Source organism: Hemitrygon akajei, chromosome 31 (assembly GCF_048418815.1).
Source record: "Hemitrygon akajei chromosome 31, sHemAka1.3, whole genome shotgun sequence".
NCBI classification, from domain to species: Eukaryota; Metazoa; Chordata; class Chondrichthyes; order Myliobatiformes; family Dasyatidae; genus Hemitrygon; species Hemitrygon akajei.
The window spans coordinates 11,562,349-11,577,676 of NC_133154.1; the positions used below are offsets into that span (position 1 = coordinate 11,562,349).

At 45.0% G+C, this 15,328-nt stretch overlaps 1 protein-coding gene across 1 annotated transcript in view; it reads right to left on the reverse strand.

Annotated features, from left to right (window-relative positions):
• The window catches only part of ddx47 (DEAD (Asp-Glu-Ala-Asp) box polypeptide 47), a 49,797-nt gene that overhangs the window by 26,051 nt on the left and 8,418 nt on the right, over positions 1-15,328 (reverse strand). Inside the window, exons 3-5 of the mRNA XM_073034021.1 lie at positions 8,802-8,990; positions 7,461-7,532; positions 3,925-4,043 (exon numbers count right to left, since the gene is read on the reverse strand). Of these exons, the coding sequence (XP_072890122.1) occupies positions 3,925-4,043; positions 7,461-7,532; positions 8,802-8,990 (380 nt within the window). The remainder of the gene's footprint in view (positions 1-3,924; positions 4,044-7,460; positions 7,533-8,801; positions 8,991-15,328) is intronic.

Below are 15,328 nucleotides of genomic sequence, written 5' to 3' on the forward strand. Positions count from 1 at the left end.
GAGGCAGATCAACTGTGGTCTGCAGATGGCACGGTAGGCCAGAAGGGCAGAATGGTCTTCTCCCTTTTTTAGGTAACAGTCTGCTGTCCCAATTAAGCAACAACGTGTCCCAAATAAATGAAGGGAATCCCGGCTATTTTCTCCATTCAGTTTTATTGTTTAAGAGTTGCCCCAAATAAGCGGCTTCCCAATTAAGCTGCACAAATAAGCTGATGGCCCAATTAACTGGAATCCACTATATACACAACTTGTACTTCTGGATTACCTTTCAAGACAGATAAATGAGACGAGTTTGGTGGGCACAATGGTCAGCACAGACCAGATGGGCTGAAGGACCTGTTTCCATGCTGTCTTACTCTATGAGATTTTACAACTCTAGGATGCCCCAAAATATTTTCTAATGATGATGTTATCTTTGAAACCAGCATGACAGGACAAGAGCAAAGTTGCCCTCTCTGCTCTTTGGTCGAGGGCCGAGTCTGGTTTGGAGGAACAGGTTCTGCTTCTTAGGAGCAGGCACTGAAGATTACTGGAATTGAATGAACATTTGGGACTGCAGTGTAGGAGAGCTGACAGACCCACTTCCCCAGAACACCAGCACGTCCGATCGCAACCTCCGCTGCTGTGCAGAGATTGTACTGTGTCAGCTTCCCCCCACCCCCGGGGGCTCTGGTGTCCTCCCGCACATCAAACTGCTAGGCTCATTGGCCACTGCAAATTGCCTCTAGTGAGGAGGGCAAGGGATAGAATCTGAGAAGAGTTGGTGAAGACAAAATGGGTGCTTGACGCAGATGGGCCAATGGGCCTGCTTCTGTGTTGTATCCCTCTCCAATTGCTCTGCCATCCAGGCAGTGTTAATCAGTAAGCAGACCATCAGGACTCGAGCTCAAAACTCAAGAGGTTATGTTGCAAATTTATTAAACTCTGGTTAAGCCACATCTGGAGCATTGTGTACAATTCCAGCTGCCCAATATAGGAAGGATGTTGAGGCTTTGGAGAGGGTGCAGAAGAGGTTTGCCAGGATGCTGCCTGGTTTAGAGGGCTTGTGCTATCATGAGAGGCTGGATAAACTTGAGTTGTTTTATCTGGAGCAGCGGAGGAAGAAGGGAGATATGATGGAGGTTTATAAGATTATGAGAGGCATATATAGAGTAGACAGGGAGCACCCCAGGGCTGAAATGTCTAAAACCAGAAGGCATGCATTGAAGGTGAGCAGGGTAGGTAGGATGCGAGGGTTAAGTTTTTTTACTCAGAGGGTGTTGGATGCCTGGTATAGTGGCGGAAGCAACTACACTGGAGGCTTTTAAGAGGTGTTTAGATAGGCACATGAATATGAGGAAGATGGAGGGATAGGGCCATGGCGTAGGTAGGAGGGATTAGTTTTGATTTACTTTTATTTTTAAGCTGTTTCGGCACAACACTGTGGGCTGAAGTACTTTTCGTGTTTTGTACTGGCCTATGTTCTATGTATACAATGTCCTGTGTATGTTACTCAAAATGGGTTTTTTTGGTTTGTTAAGAGTAGGAATGCTTCTTTGTCTGATAAGTGTTTCTCTCGCAGTTGTTTTGCTTTATACTTGCTGAGCTGGGAGAACCACTACAGCGCATCTTCAACATGAGCCTGGAGCAGAGGAGAGTACCCAGACAGTGGAAAACATCCTGTATTGTCCCGGTACCGAAGAAACCACAACCAAAGGAGTTGAATGACTTCAGACCTGTTGCCTTGACGTCGCACGTGATGAAGACCATGGAGCGGCTGATAATACAGAATCTGAGGCCACAAACCAGGCACGCTCGGGATCCTCTTCAGTTTGCGTATAAGGAGAAGGTGGGAGTGGAGGATGCTATCACGTATTTGCTGCACAAATCCCTCTCTCACCTAGACGGCGTCAATGGTGCTGTGAGGATTACATTCCTGGACTTCTCTAGTGCCTTTAACACCATCCAGCCCAAGATCTTAAGGCACAAACTAACGGAGATGGGAGTAGACTCTCACATGGTGGATTGGATAGTGGACTACTTGACAGATAGACCTCAGTATGTGCGGTTGGGAGACTGTAGGTCTGACACGGTGGTCAGCAGCACAGGAGCGCCGCAGGGGACCGTGCTCTCTCTGGTCCTGTTCACCCTGTACACATCAGACTTCCAATACAACTCGGAGTCCTGCCATGTGCAGAAGTTCGCTGATGACACGGCCATAGTGGGGTGTGTCAGGAATGGACAGGAGGAGGAGTATAGGAAACTGATACAGGACTTTGTGATATGGTGCAACTCAAACTACCTGCATCTCAATATCACCAAGACCAAGGAGATGGTGGTGGACTTTAGGAGATCTAGGCCTCATATGGAGCCAGTGATCATTAATGGAGAATGTGTGGAGCAGGTTAAGACCTACAAGTATCTGGGAGTACAGTTAGACGAGAAGCTAGACTGGACTGCCAACACAGATGCCTTGTGCAGGAAGGCACAGAGTCGACTGTACTTCCTTAGAAGGTTGGCGTCATTCAATGTCTGTAGTGAGATGCTGAAGATGTTCTATAGGTCAGTTGTGGAGAGCGCCCTCTTCTTTGTGGTGGCGTGTTGGGGAGGAAGCATTAAGAAGAGGGACGCCTCACGTCTTAAAAAGCTGGTAAGGAAGGCGGGCTCTGTCGTGGGCAAAGTACTGGAGAGTATAACATCGGTAGCAGAGCGAAGGGCGCTGAGTAGGCTACGGTCAATTATGGAAAACCCTGAACATCCTCTACATAGCACCATCCAGAGAAGCAGTTTCAGCGACAGGTTGCTATCGATGCAATGCTCCTCAGACAGGATGAAGAGATCAATACTCCCCAATGCCATTCGGCTTTACAATTCAACCGCCAGGAGTAAGATATGTTAAAGTGCCGGGGTTAGGACTCAATGTATTAAGTAAACTACTTAAGAACTTTTTAAAAGCTATTATTAATGCTTTTTGAGAGAGTGATTTAGATGCATATCATATTTTTACTGAGTTAAGTATTGTATGTAATTAGTTTTGCTATAACAAGTGTATGGGACATTGGAAAAAATGTTGAATTTCCCCATGGGGATGAATAAAGTATCTATCTATCTATCTATATGGTAATTGTATTCATTTGTTAACCAATGGGGAATGTTATTTTGTCTTGTGAGGCTGGGAACTTGGGGGAGGGGTTTTTCGCGGGCTTTTGGTGAGGAGTCGGGAGGAAGACGCCGAGGAAGGTGAACGTGCGCTGCACTGCTCGGAAGACCACCGGGGGGTCCTAGGTGCGAAGACGTGGAGGTCGGAGGCAAGCGACGAGGGGTCGGATGGTTCGATGGTTGAGCTCCAACGATGTGCACTAAACTGACTGAACTTTGATAAGTTGGCACCTTTTGTTTTTTTCCCTTGCATATATATTGTATTGCCTAATACTCTTCTAATTTTAGTAAACTCTTTAAAGTGTATTTCATAACGGTATTTGTTGTGGGTTTGATACTGTGGGCAGGCGCGAGGCACAAACTCGATTCTCACAGCACCTGCGTGTACGGGAGGTGGGGTTGGTGTGTGGCTGGATCTCCTTTTCCCCTAGACATATACCAGCCTGTTGGGTAAGTGTTACATATGAATCAGAAAGTCCCTGGTTAAAGCCCCACTCTAGCCTTGGGCAGCAATGAGGATATACGTCATTGTCAGAGGTTTGACATTGCGACAAAGTTTTGTCTGCCTGATCCCAATGTGCAATTCTGAACAATACAATGCCCTAGGGTACTTATACCTCAAACATCTTGATCACCTCAGTTATTACAGTACAGTCAGTGAGACTACACCATAAAACAAAACTCCTCAAAGTCCTGAAAGGTTCCAATTAAATCCTGCAGCATCAATCAAATGGAAATACTCCCAGAAACAAATGAGAAAAGCATGAGAAATCCTTGTTCACATACTTCAACTTCAAAGTCCATGTTAAGGATTCTGTCAGCTTCATCCATCACCAGGTACTTGAGCGCTCGCAGATTAAAGCCCTTCGTATTCTGCAGGTGATCCATCAGGCGGCCTGGCGTGGCTGGAGGAGAGAGAGCAATTTTAGAAACGTCCTCTGAAAACAAATCACGGAAATGGCACAACAACACTGAAGCTCCCCGCCTTGAGGCCTCTCGATTCTCACTACTTCTATGTGGGAGTCACGGGTGACCATCGTGCAAGGTCACAGGGAGAAATTCACTCGGGCAGTATTTCTCTTCCACTTTAATGCACGAAGAGCACTTGATGGCTCCGGGCCTGTACTCGCTGGAGTTTAAAACAATGAGGGGGATCTCACTGAAACCTATCAAATATTGAAAGGCCGAGACAGAGTGGAGAGAATGGTTCCAGTAATAGGGGTTCTAGCACCAGAGGGCACAGCCTCAAAATAGACCCTTTACCCTTTACAACAGAGATGAGGGGGAAATTACAATTAGACCCTTTACAACAGAGATGAGGGGGAAATTTTTTCTGCCAGAGGGTGGTGAAATTCTGTGGAATTCATTGCTGTGAACGCCTGTAGAGGCCAAGTTATTGGGTACATTTCAAGCAGAGGTTCCTGATTTGTGAGCTTTCAAAGGTTACGGCGAGAAGGTAGAGAATGGGATGGAGAGAGATAATAAATCAGCCATGATGGAATGGCAGGGCAGACAAGATGGGCCAAATTATGCTCCTATTGTCTATGGTCTTCTGGATCAAGTGCCTCCAGTTTAAAGAATGTGTTCTGATCTAGGAGTGAGGACTATCTAGTGCAGTAACTATTGCTGCTCTTACTGCAGAATCCAATATGCCATGTGGCCCCTATTCAAGATTTATGGCTGCATGAAATTGAGACCTTACCTAAGAGGAGAACATGGAAAAAATCAACCCCTTGCAAAACTTTGGCTATAGGTAACACATCAAAAACATTATAGCAATTTTTTGCAGACCACATTATTGAAAACCAGATAGTGGACTTCCAAAATCGACAATGTTCAGAGCTCTGGCAAAAAAAGAGATGACCAGGTGGACAGAGGAAGAGTTTCAAGAACGTGCATAGAATCTCCTTGAAAAATGCTATATCCCGACTGACTCCCAGGAATTCCTGGCCCTTTCCCAAACAAATTGGGAAGAACCATTTGGGATGGTATTAAGAATTTTGAGTGCACACACAGGGAGCTCAAGTATCTCAGTGGAAGGAATACACCAGCTCACAAATTATCCTTCAGCGACCGTGAAAGATTCTGTACACTGCTCTCTCAGATTCTTTAAAAGCCAGAGTGGAAGTGAGTCATCCATGATCCCCGGGGACTGGGAGAGGTAAATTTTAAGCACAGGAATACAGCCTTGTGCTAAATAAGCTAAAAAAAAAACCCTGATGCATAGTGAAGATTTGATTGACATCTAGCTGAAGGTACTGAAGCAAGAAAAGAGCAGTTTTGTGTTGATCCAATTGTCCCGTGATTAGGCTAGGATTAAATCGTGGGATTACGGAGAGGGGAGGGAGGGACGCACAGACGTACTGGAGGAACTGAGGCAGCAGAGGAATAAAGAGCCAACGTTTTGGGCCAAGAATTACAGGAAGGATATTAATAAGGTTGAAAGAGTGCAGAGAAGGTTTACAAGGATGTTGCTGGGACTTGAGAAACTGAGTTACAGAGAAAGGTTCAATAGATTAGGACTTTATTCATTGGAGTGTAGAAGGATGAGGGGAGATTTGATAGAGGTATATTAAATTATGATGGGTATAGACAGAGTGAATGCAAGTAGGCTTTTTCCACTGAGGCTAGGGGAGAAAAAAAAGAGGACATGGGTTAAGGGTGAAGGGGGAAAGTTTAAAGGGAACATTGGGGGGGGGGGCTTCTTCACGCAGAGAGTGGTGGGAGTGTGGAATGAGCTGCCAGATGAAATTGTAAATGCAGGCTCACTTTTAACATTTAAGAAAAACTTGAACAGGTACATGGATGAGAGTGGTTTGGAGTGATATGGTCCAGGTGCAGATCAGTGGGACTATGCAAAAAAATGGTTTGGCACAGCCAAGAAGGGCCAAAAGGCCTGTTTCTGTGCTGTAATGTCCTATGCTTCTAAGACCCTTCATCGGGACTGGAAAGGAAGGAGAGAAGGCCAGAATAAGGCGGCGGAGAGGCAAAGGAGTACAAGCTGGCAGGTGATAGATGAGACCAGGGGATGTTGAAGTGAGAAGCTGGGAGGTGATAGGTGAAGTAATTTAAGGGCTGAAGAAAAAAACTTACAGGATTTTTGCACTATTTTTGCATTTTTCTCCTCGTTGCACCATAGGAGAAAGGGCAGTCACAAAGCAAGAGAAAATCTGCAGATGCTTGAAATCCAAGCAATACACAAAATGCTGGAGGAGCTCAGCAGGCCAGGCAGCATCTAGGGAAAAGAGTAAACAGTTGATGTCTCGGGCTGAGACCCTTCATCAGGACTTAGAGGGCAGTAATAGGCAGGGGAAGAGAAGGGGTAAGAGGGGAGCTAGAATGGGGAATGGAAGGGGAGCGATCAATAAAGAAATATAGTTGCTGGGTTAAAGTCAATGCCTGGGTTGTTTGATCATGTGTAAAATCTAATCTGTAAAAGCCTAGCGTGTCTATATTGTTGAATGCCTAGATCAGCAGAGAATTGTGGCGCTACCCTTTTAGCCTACTGCAATAAACACGAGGCCATGGGACTTAGTTGAGGAAGAAAATTCTGAATAAACTTTTAAAATATCTGAGTTGATAACACCCTGTACCTTTCTTTAATTAACAACATGCCTAGAGCTGATTCTAGTGCTTAACGTAGCAATGTAAACAAGATGGAGACGGTCATAAATTGTAGGGAGGACCCTGTGGGCTGTCAAGTGTCTTATAACTAAACCTTATGTATGGTTTTCCTTCACCAGTCTGGTACTGATATACAAAACAAACGTTACTTTCGTGCTTCAATGACTTACTGCATCTCAGTTTTAATGGACCCTCCTCAAAGTAAAGACTCATCATTTGGCCTGGGATCTCAGCACACTTGCAATAATCTCTCTCAAGTTTCAAGGATGTTCTGACAACCTATCTGTGTGTTGTGGGTAGAAAAGAAACCGCCTCCAGCATTTTTGTTAGAATTGATAAAACACACAGGATTGACTTTTTGAACCTTGACTGTTGTAACTGACTTTCTGTGTGCATCTGTAAAAAAAGTGAGTCATTCTTCCCTTAATCGTGAATAAAGGTACTCTCTAGTCACTTTGAAGTCCGTGTCCAATTTATTAGTGTCTAACTTTAATTGAAATGCCTTAACAAATTAATTTCCCTGACAGCGTCTCATCACATTGAAGTAGATTCCGCTGGTTTGAGACATAGAGACATTGGTCCTGACTCCTACAAAAAGACTTCATCAGGTGCCAAGGAATACCCAGAAGTTGGAGGTACAGCTGGCAGTATGTCAGTGTTTAGCAGAGGAGGGAGGACACAGGGATGCCAAAACTCACCTATGATAACATGTGGTTTCTTCGCCAAAGCAAGACTCTGTGACATCATATCAATTCCACCCACAATCACCGCTGCAAGGGAAAAGGCAGATTCATCAGATTAGGAAAAAGGGGAGGTCCTCACCATAACACCACGTCCCAGCAAAGCTATGAACCATTTTAGTATCTTGTAACCAAAGGCACGGATGATAACAGGCAATGCACCAAGCATGAAATGACCCAGCCACAAGGTGGCTTCACTACTGCATTCCAGTGGGGACGAAAGGCAAAGAACACCTCACATATTACACAACCTCTCCCCACTGAACATCGACGGCTCCTCGGTAGAGATCGTTAAGAGCACCAAATTTCTTGGTGTTCACCTGGCAGAGAATCTTATCTGGTCCCTCAACACTAGCTCCATAGCAAAGAAAGCCCAGCAGCGTCTCTACTTTCTGCGAAGGCTGAGGAAAGTCCATCTCCCACCCCCCATCCTATTCTACAGGGGTTGTATTGAGAGCATCCTGAGCAGCTGCATCACTGCCTGATTCGGAAATCGCACCATCTTGGATCGCAAGACCCTGCAGCAGATAGTGAGGTCAGCTGAGAAGATCATTGGGGTCTCTCTTCCCACCATTACGGACATTTACGCTACACACTGCATCCGCAAAGCAAACAGCATTATGAAAGACCCCACACACCCCTCCTACAAACTCTTCTCCCTCCTGCCATCTGGGAAAAGGTACCGAAGCATTCAGGCTCTCACAACCAGACTATATAACAGTTTCTTCCCCCAAGCTATCAGACTCCTCAATACCCAGAGCCTGGACTGACACCTTACTGCCCTATTGTCTTGTTTATTATTTATTGTAATGCCTGCACTGTTTTGTGCACTTTATGCAGTCCTGGGCAGGTCTGTAGTCTGGTGTTTTTTTTAATGTAGTTCAGTCTAGTTTTTGTACTGTGTCATGTAACACCATGGTCCTGAAAACACATTGTCTCATTTTTACTATGTACTGTACCAGCAGTTATGGTCAAAATGACAATAAAAGTGACGACTTGAACCTCAATCTACACCAACTCGCTACCAATGCCTATACCTCACCTCACACCATCTATAAATTTTCTTTTTCCTCCAAGTCTACCACATCCCATCATAACTTTTCTCTCCCCCCCCCACTTCCCATCCAAACTCAACATTACACCTTTCTTCCCATCCAAATTCAACATTACTCCTCCCTTCCCACCCAAACTCAACATTACTCCTCCCTTCCCATCCAAACTCAACATTATTCCTTTCTTCCCATCCAAACTCAACATTACTCCTCCCTTCCTATCCAAACTCTTTTCCCCACTACTAACCGGACTTCACTCCAATCGATGAACCCAGAGCCTCAAACTGCTCAGAGATCTGGAAGGCCAGCTCCCGAGTTGGCGTCAGGACAAGTGCGAAGAGGCGCTGAGGCTTCTCCAGCAGAGCTTGCAGAATCGGCAAAGCAAAGGCACCCGTCTTTCCAGAACCAGTCTCAGCCAGGCCAATAATGTCCCGCCCTGAAAGAGAGAGGGTGACGTGGTCAAATGCAGCCCATCTCAACACAAGCAGAGCAAGAGGTGGGTACCCCGAAAATGCTGGGGTACATGCTTAGTGGTAAACTTCAGTTCACAGTGAGACACTGGTAAGTTTTATACTATGTTGGTGGCGAAGGCTCACAAAAATAGTTAGTGGATACAGTCAGGAAATCTGGCTCTTCCAATGCAAGTATGAGCTTTGAGATTGACAGTTAGATCAGTACAACTCTGCCATAATTCAGTAACGCTAGGCTTTTGACTCAGAGAATCAGGCTTATCATCATTGACACATCATGAAGTCTGTCGTTTTACGGCAGCAGAACAATGCAATATATAAAATACTATAAATTACAATAAGAAGCATGCAGAAAGAACGCAAAAACAGTGAGGTAGTGTTCATGGATTCATTGACGGAGATGGAAGAAGTTCTTCGTAAAACATTAAGTATGTATCTTCGGGTTACTGATCTCCTCTTTGGTGGTGGTTATGAGAAGAGAGCGCGTCCTGGATGGTGGGGGCCCTTAATGACAGAGGCCATCTTTTTGAGATATCAACTTTTGAAGGTGTCCGTGATGACTAATACCCATGATGGAGCTGACAGAGTTAAAAATCTCTGCGGTTTTTACTGATCCTGCACAGTGGCCTCTCCATACCAACAGTAATGCAACCATGTAGTGGTTAACTGCATGGAAAAGCTGCCAGAATTAGTGGTAGAGGCACAGATATTAATTTAAGAGACTCTGAGATAGACACATAGATGAAAGAAAAATGGAGGGTTATAGGGAAGGAAGAATTTGATTCATTTTGGAGTAGGTTAAAAGGTTGGAACAACACCATGGGCCAAAGGACCTGTACTGTGCTGTTCTATGCTATAGACAGGTGATTTTACTTCAACTATTATTGGAGTATAAAAGTTGCATTGTTTGCTGTGTAACCAAAACTGTATAATCAGCTTTGAACTTGCTATTTGCTATGCATGTATCCAATTTAGTAGGAGAATGAAATCTTAAGAATGTAGAAGACAATGGTGTGTTAATGAGAGGCTAGCTAAGAGATGTAGATTATGTAGTCAGCTTTGAGTTTGCTATTTTGCTATGCATGTATCCAATTTAGTAGGAGAATGAAATCTTAAGAATGTAGAAGACAATGGTGTGTTAATGAGAGGTAGCTAAGAGATGTAGATTAGAACATGATTAAGTCAATGGGTAGAAACAATAGTGGCGGATGTACTTGTGATACGTAACTGTAGACCGATTGGATATGCTAATACTACTAAACTAGGAGATTGCTATAAAAAATGCTATGTACAAGGATCGGTGGGTAATCAGCGACTAGCTCAATGATTGTCTCAGCCTTGATTTGCAAATTAAAGTTTAACCCTTCTTTAAGAATCTTCTGCGTCTCCTGGTCGTTTGTGGGGCACGAGAAACCACGACAAAATTGGCGACCGCGGCAGGACCGGAAAGAGACCCGCGGAAAGGAAACGGCTGATTGGGGATGCTTCCCAGTCCTCTAGGGACCCCCACAAGGCTAACAGAATTAAGGGTGCACCCAAACAAAAGGTAAGCGCTTTTTGCGACAATTTGGACTAAGAATTCTGTTGGCTTTGGGGAGGTCTTGGAGTCTCAGAAGTGTGGAAACACTGCCGAAGGGTCTCTCCGGTCCAAAGAATCTGGCATAATTGGGGGTTAACAGGAGGCTCAGAGGATTGATCAAGAACACTGCAGTGGGGGTAAGTACAAATAAGCTAATAAGAAGTTAAGTGAAGAAAAATTCCACGTGGTGTTGGTAAGTCCCTGTGGATACCGCTTCGTATGAAACAAAGGTCTTGAACGGGCAGGGAAAGAAAAAATAGAGAGAAAATCCTCGTGGATACTGCCTTAAGAGACAAGGGTCTGAATAGACGAGGTGCATAGAGAAAATCCCTGTGGATACCGCTTCGTATGAAACGAAGGTCTGAACTGGCAGGGAAAGGAAAATAGAGAAAATCCTCGTGGATACCGCCTTAAGAGATAAGGGTCCGAATAGATGAGGTGCAAAGAGTAAGTTCTGTGGATACCGCTCTGAGTAGAGGTCTGTACGGGCAGAACAGAATAGGAAACAAGGACAGTCCAATATATAGTTTAAAGCGCTGGTAGATAGACGATAGACTAGGCATAGAATTAGAGTAAATAATAATATCCTGTAAATGAACTGTGAATCTCTGAAATACCTTAAAAAGAGAGAACAACATGACAGGTAAAGGAACAGCAGTAGAGATTCTGAGCAAAAAAATCCCGGTAAATAAATATGAGATCACAAAAACTTCAGAAAAATGGAAAAAGAGAACCAAAAACCTGGTCACAAAATGGCCAAGAGAAGGAACGTTTGATGTAAGCTTGTGCGAAGAAATGGAGGCACTAATTAAAAATTACAAACCAAAAGATAAATCTAAGAAAACAGGGCAAAAAAAGAGAATGAGAAATGGAAGTGCTAAAACTCTTCAGAACGGAGGGAGAAAGGCTGAGGAGGACAGGTAGAATATTGATTACAAGCGAGTAAGACACTAAGGTGCTGGAGAAACAGCCTGTTAGAGAGAGAGGAAGGTACAGTGAGAAGCTGGCTTCAGCTCCGTACCCGGATGTGAAAGAAACAGTAAAGCCCCCTCCCTATAATGAGGAATGAACCCCTGAGCAGTGTCCCCTGCTGACGGGAACAGTAAACATGCAGGGAGAAGTACAAGTTTGGGATAATGAGGAGGAAAAAAGACAATACGAGAAGGAAAAAGCGGCGATATGGAAGGAGATACAGGCAGAAAGGATAAAGGTGGAACAGGCAATGAGAGAATGAAAGAAGAGATTGAACGGATGAAATACTTGAGAGAGGAAAAGGAGTATGAGGAGTATCGGTTATACCATAGAAATAAACAGACTAGAAAAGAAAGTGGCTCATCAGGGCAGGAAGAGATGAGGCATTCAAGAGGAAGTGGAAAAAAGATAGGAGATGAGAGTCTTGGAGAAACACAAGAGAGAAGGGAATCAAGCACGAGTAAGGATCATGAGGAGTCCCTGCCACAGGTGTACAGACACGGACAGGAAGAAAGGGAAGGTGACTCATTGGAGGAGCAAGAGTTAAGTGGAGAGAGAGGATGCGAGAATTTGTGGGGAAGAGGTAGGAGGCAGAAGCCTAGAAGAGCAGAAGGAGGCGGTAGGGAAGCGACTTGCGGAAGTAGAGAGAGAGCCAGATAAGTTACTGAGAGGGGATTGCCAGAGGAGATGCGAAAAATACTCCAGGGGCCAACCAAGTATTGAATCAAGACAGAAAGGAAGGACTCCACAGGGAGACCGAGGGAAGAAGAGGACCCCGGAGAAATTTGTGTGGGAGGCAGTAAAGACATACCATGAGACAGATGGGGGAGTCAGACGAGGAGGAGAGCCAGGGCAGGTGGGAAGAAGGAGGAAGAATGATGCTGTTGTTAGGACAGGATGCACTTGTCCTGACAAGGATCAAGTGCAGTACATCCCTTGGTGATCCCAGGACCTAGAAGGGCTGAAAAACACTCTGCCCAATCTACATGAAGGAGCAGGGAAATGGATTAGAGCCTTTGAAGAAGAAACGGCGGGACGATTATTGGCTATGGGAGATTTGAAGGCACTATTGATAAGGTTGATGGGAACCTCCAAATTTAATGAACTAATGGAAATGGCTGGCATAGTAAACTCGAACGACCCAAGAACTGATGGAGACGGGTTTGACAGAGTGAGGCCCTCAGGAAGCTTTATCCACCCAAAGTGGACCCCAAAGCCTTAAAGGGGGATCCATTGGGAGACACTGAAAACCCAGCAGCCTACGTAGAAAACCTGTTGAAAAGGTGGAAACTGGAGACTGAGCAAGAGGTGGAAAATAGCTTATTTATCACCACACTGTTCCGACATAGCATTTTGGATGCAATGCCTCCGCAAGTAAAATCCAAACTGGAGGAAGTGGTTGGGCTGACATCAATGACCCCACAAGAATTTAGAGACCACATAGTCCATGCGGTTGAGAAATACCGGAAAGACAAACGAAGGTTGGCTGAGCAGCAGGAAGAGGTGCAAAGAAAGTTAATACAAATGCAGCTCGAAGAACTCAAAAAGAAGGAAAAAGAGAAAAGCAAAAAGATGCTGCCAGCAACCACCGGTCCGAGTACAGCCATCGAACTGGATAAAGCACCGCTATATGGAGGAACCGATCATACTGTAAGACAAGGGCCAGAAAACCCCATGCCAATAATCATCCTCTTTGGAGGAGCATTCCCACAAATGCCCTATCAGGAACAGACCAAATTCAAACAGCCGAGACAGGACTGGAAGTCCCAAGGAGGGGGACAGAGGAGCTATGGGCAGAGGGGACCAGTGAGGAAACGGGGAAAGAGAGGTAGAGAGATTGTGCTGGGGATGTAATCAGCCAGGTCACATGAGAAGAGATTGTCCATTTACACCATGGCCTGTCACACACTAGCAGGAACCGATAAGAAGGGAACTAAAGTTTAGCCATGGACCAGGCCCAAGCGGACCTGTGAACCCCTATGCGAGATATTAGGGGTGCCCCAAGAACTCGAGTGGGAAGGGACATTACCCAATGATAACAAGGGAGGCAGACGAGGAACCCATTGTTCAGGTTATGTTAGAAGGGCAATTGACACCAATGATGATAGTTACTGGAGCCACGTACACTTGTGTACAGCCACAGTATGCCCTTCACCTTTCCATGTCAGGAAAGTTTATTAAGACGGTAGGGTTCTCGGGGAAAACACAGTTGACACAGTACACGGCTCCAGTGCAGTTGAGAATGGGAAATAAAGGAATTGTTTTGCCGGTGCTAGTATTTAAAGGAACTCCAATTAATTTGTTAGGCAGAGGTGCCTTATTGAAACTGGAATTAAAATTAGAATGCACCAGAAATGGGCTGAGTGTGGGAAGAGCAGGGGCTCAATTGATAGTGCGAGAAGACAAGAAGGCTGATGTCTTTTGGATAGGAGACATCGCAGATCAGATTCAGGAAACCTGGGAAAAATTGAAAAAGGGCGTGCAGGCTATATTACCCAGGGCGGTAATGCCCAAATCTGAGCTACATTGTACAGTGATTTTTGACGAGACTCAGAACAGGGAGTTACAGGAGAGATGGCACCTGGAGGCATGTAGCCAACAGCACCTGGAAGGGGAGGCTGTGATAATTGAAAAGCAAGGGGCAGCTTTACAAGTTAAGTGGAACACCTTTTTAGAAAAATGGTACAGGATACCGGAGGCTGCGCCCCACATAACGTTGTTGGTAAACAAGGGATATCAGTCTAAAGACTTAGGACCCTTAGTTAAGAGTGCTGAAACCGTAACAGTGTGGAGGAAAATCACGCCAGAGGTGTGGATATCAGAAGACAACAATTGCATTAAAATAATGGTAAGTGTGGATATGGTAGGGACAGTGAGAGAGGTCGAAATAACTCCCCAACCACACATGCCATTGCTGGGGAAAAGGCCAGCAGAAAGATAGGTTAGATGAGTTGCCGTCTATTCTGTGGTCGCAGCATGACACGGACATAGGGAAAATAAAAACAGCTAGTCTGGTGGAAATAAGGCTGAAAAAGGGAGCAATTCCACCCAGGAGACCACAATACCCTCTAAGACCAGAAGCAGAAGAGGGAATAGCATCGACAGTGCAGGGGTTGCTTGAAATAGGAGTGCTTAAAAGAACAAACAGTCCATGCAATACCCCGTTGCTGCCGGTCTTAAAAGCAGATAAATCTAAGTGGAGATTGGTGCATGATTTGCGAGCAGTAAATGATGTGGTAGAGGACTGGCCAGCGGTAGTCCCCAACCCACACACGCTTTTGACTAATGTTCCACCCGAAGCAAGTTACTTTTCAGTGATTGATTTGTGTTCGGCTTTCTTTAGCATTCCTCTGGCCGACCAGTGTCAGTATCTGTTTGCATTTACTTACAGAGGTGCTCAGTATACCTATACCAGAATGCTGCAAGGGTTTAAACATTCACTACATGTTTTTAATCAGGTGTTGAAGGCAGACCTAGAGGGCATACCATTCGAAAGTACATTGTTACAGTATGTGATTTGTATGCGTTACCTGTTGATTTGCTCCCACAGTACGGCAGGACGGGACATAAAGTATCCAAAAAGAAACTGCAATTTTGCACGCAGCAAGTGGAATACTTAGGCAGGGTAATATCCAAGGGAGTGAAGGCGATAGCACCAGATCAGATTGAGGCAATAACTAAGGCCTCAAAACCCCAGACTGTAGGGCATATGATGACGTTTTTGGGAATGGCAGGGTACAGCTCAGATTGGAT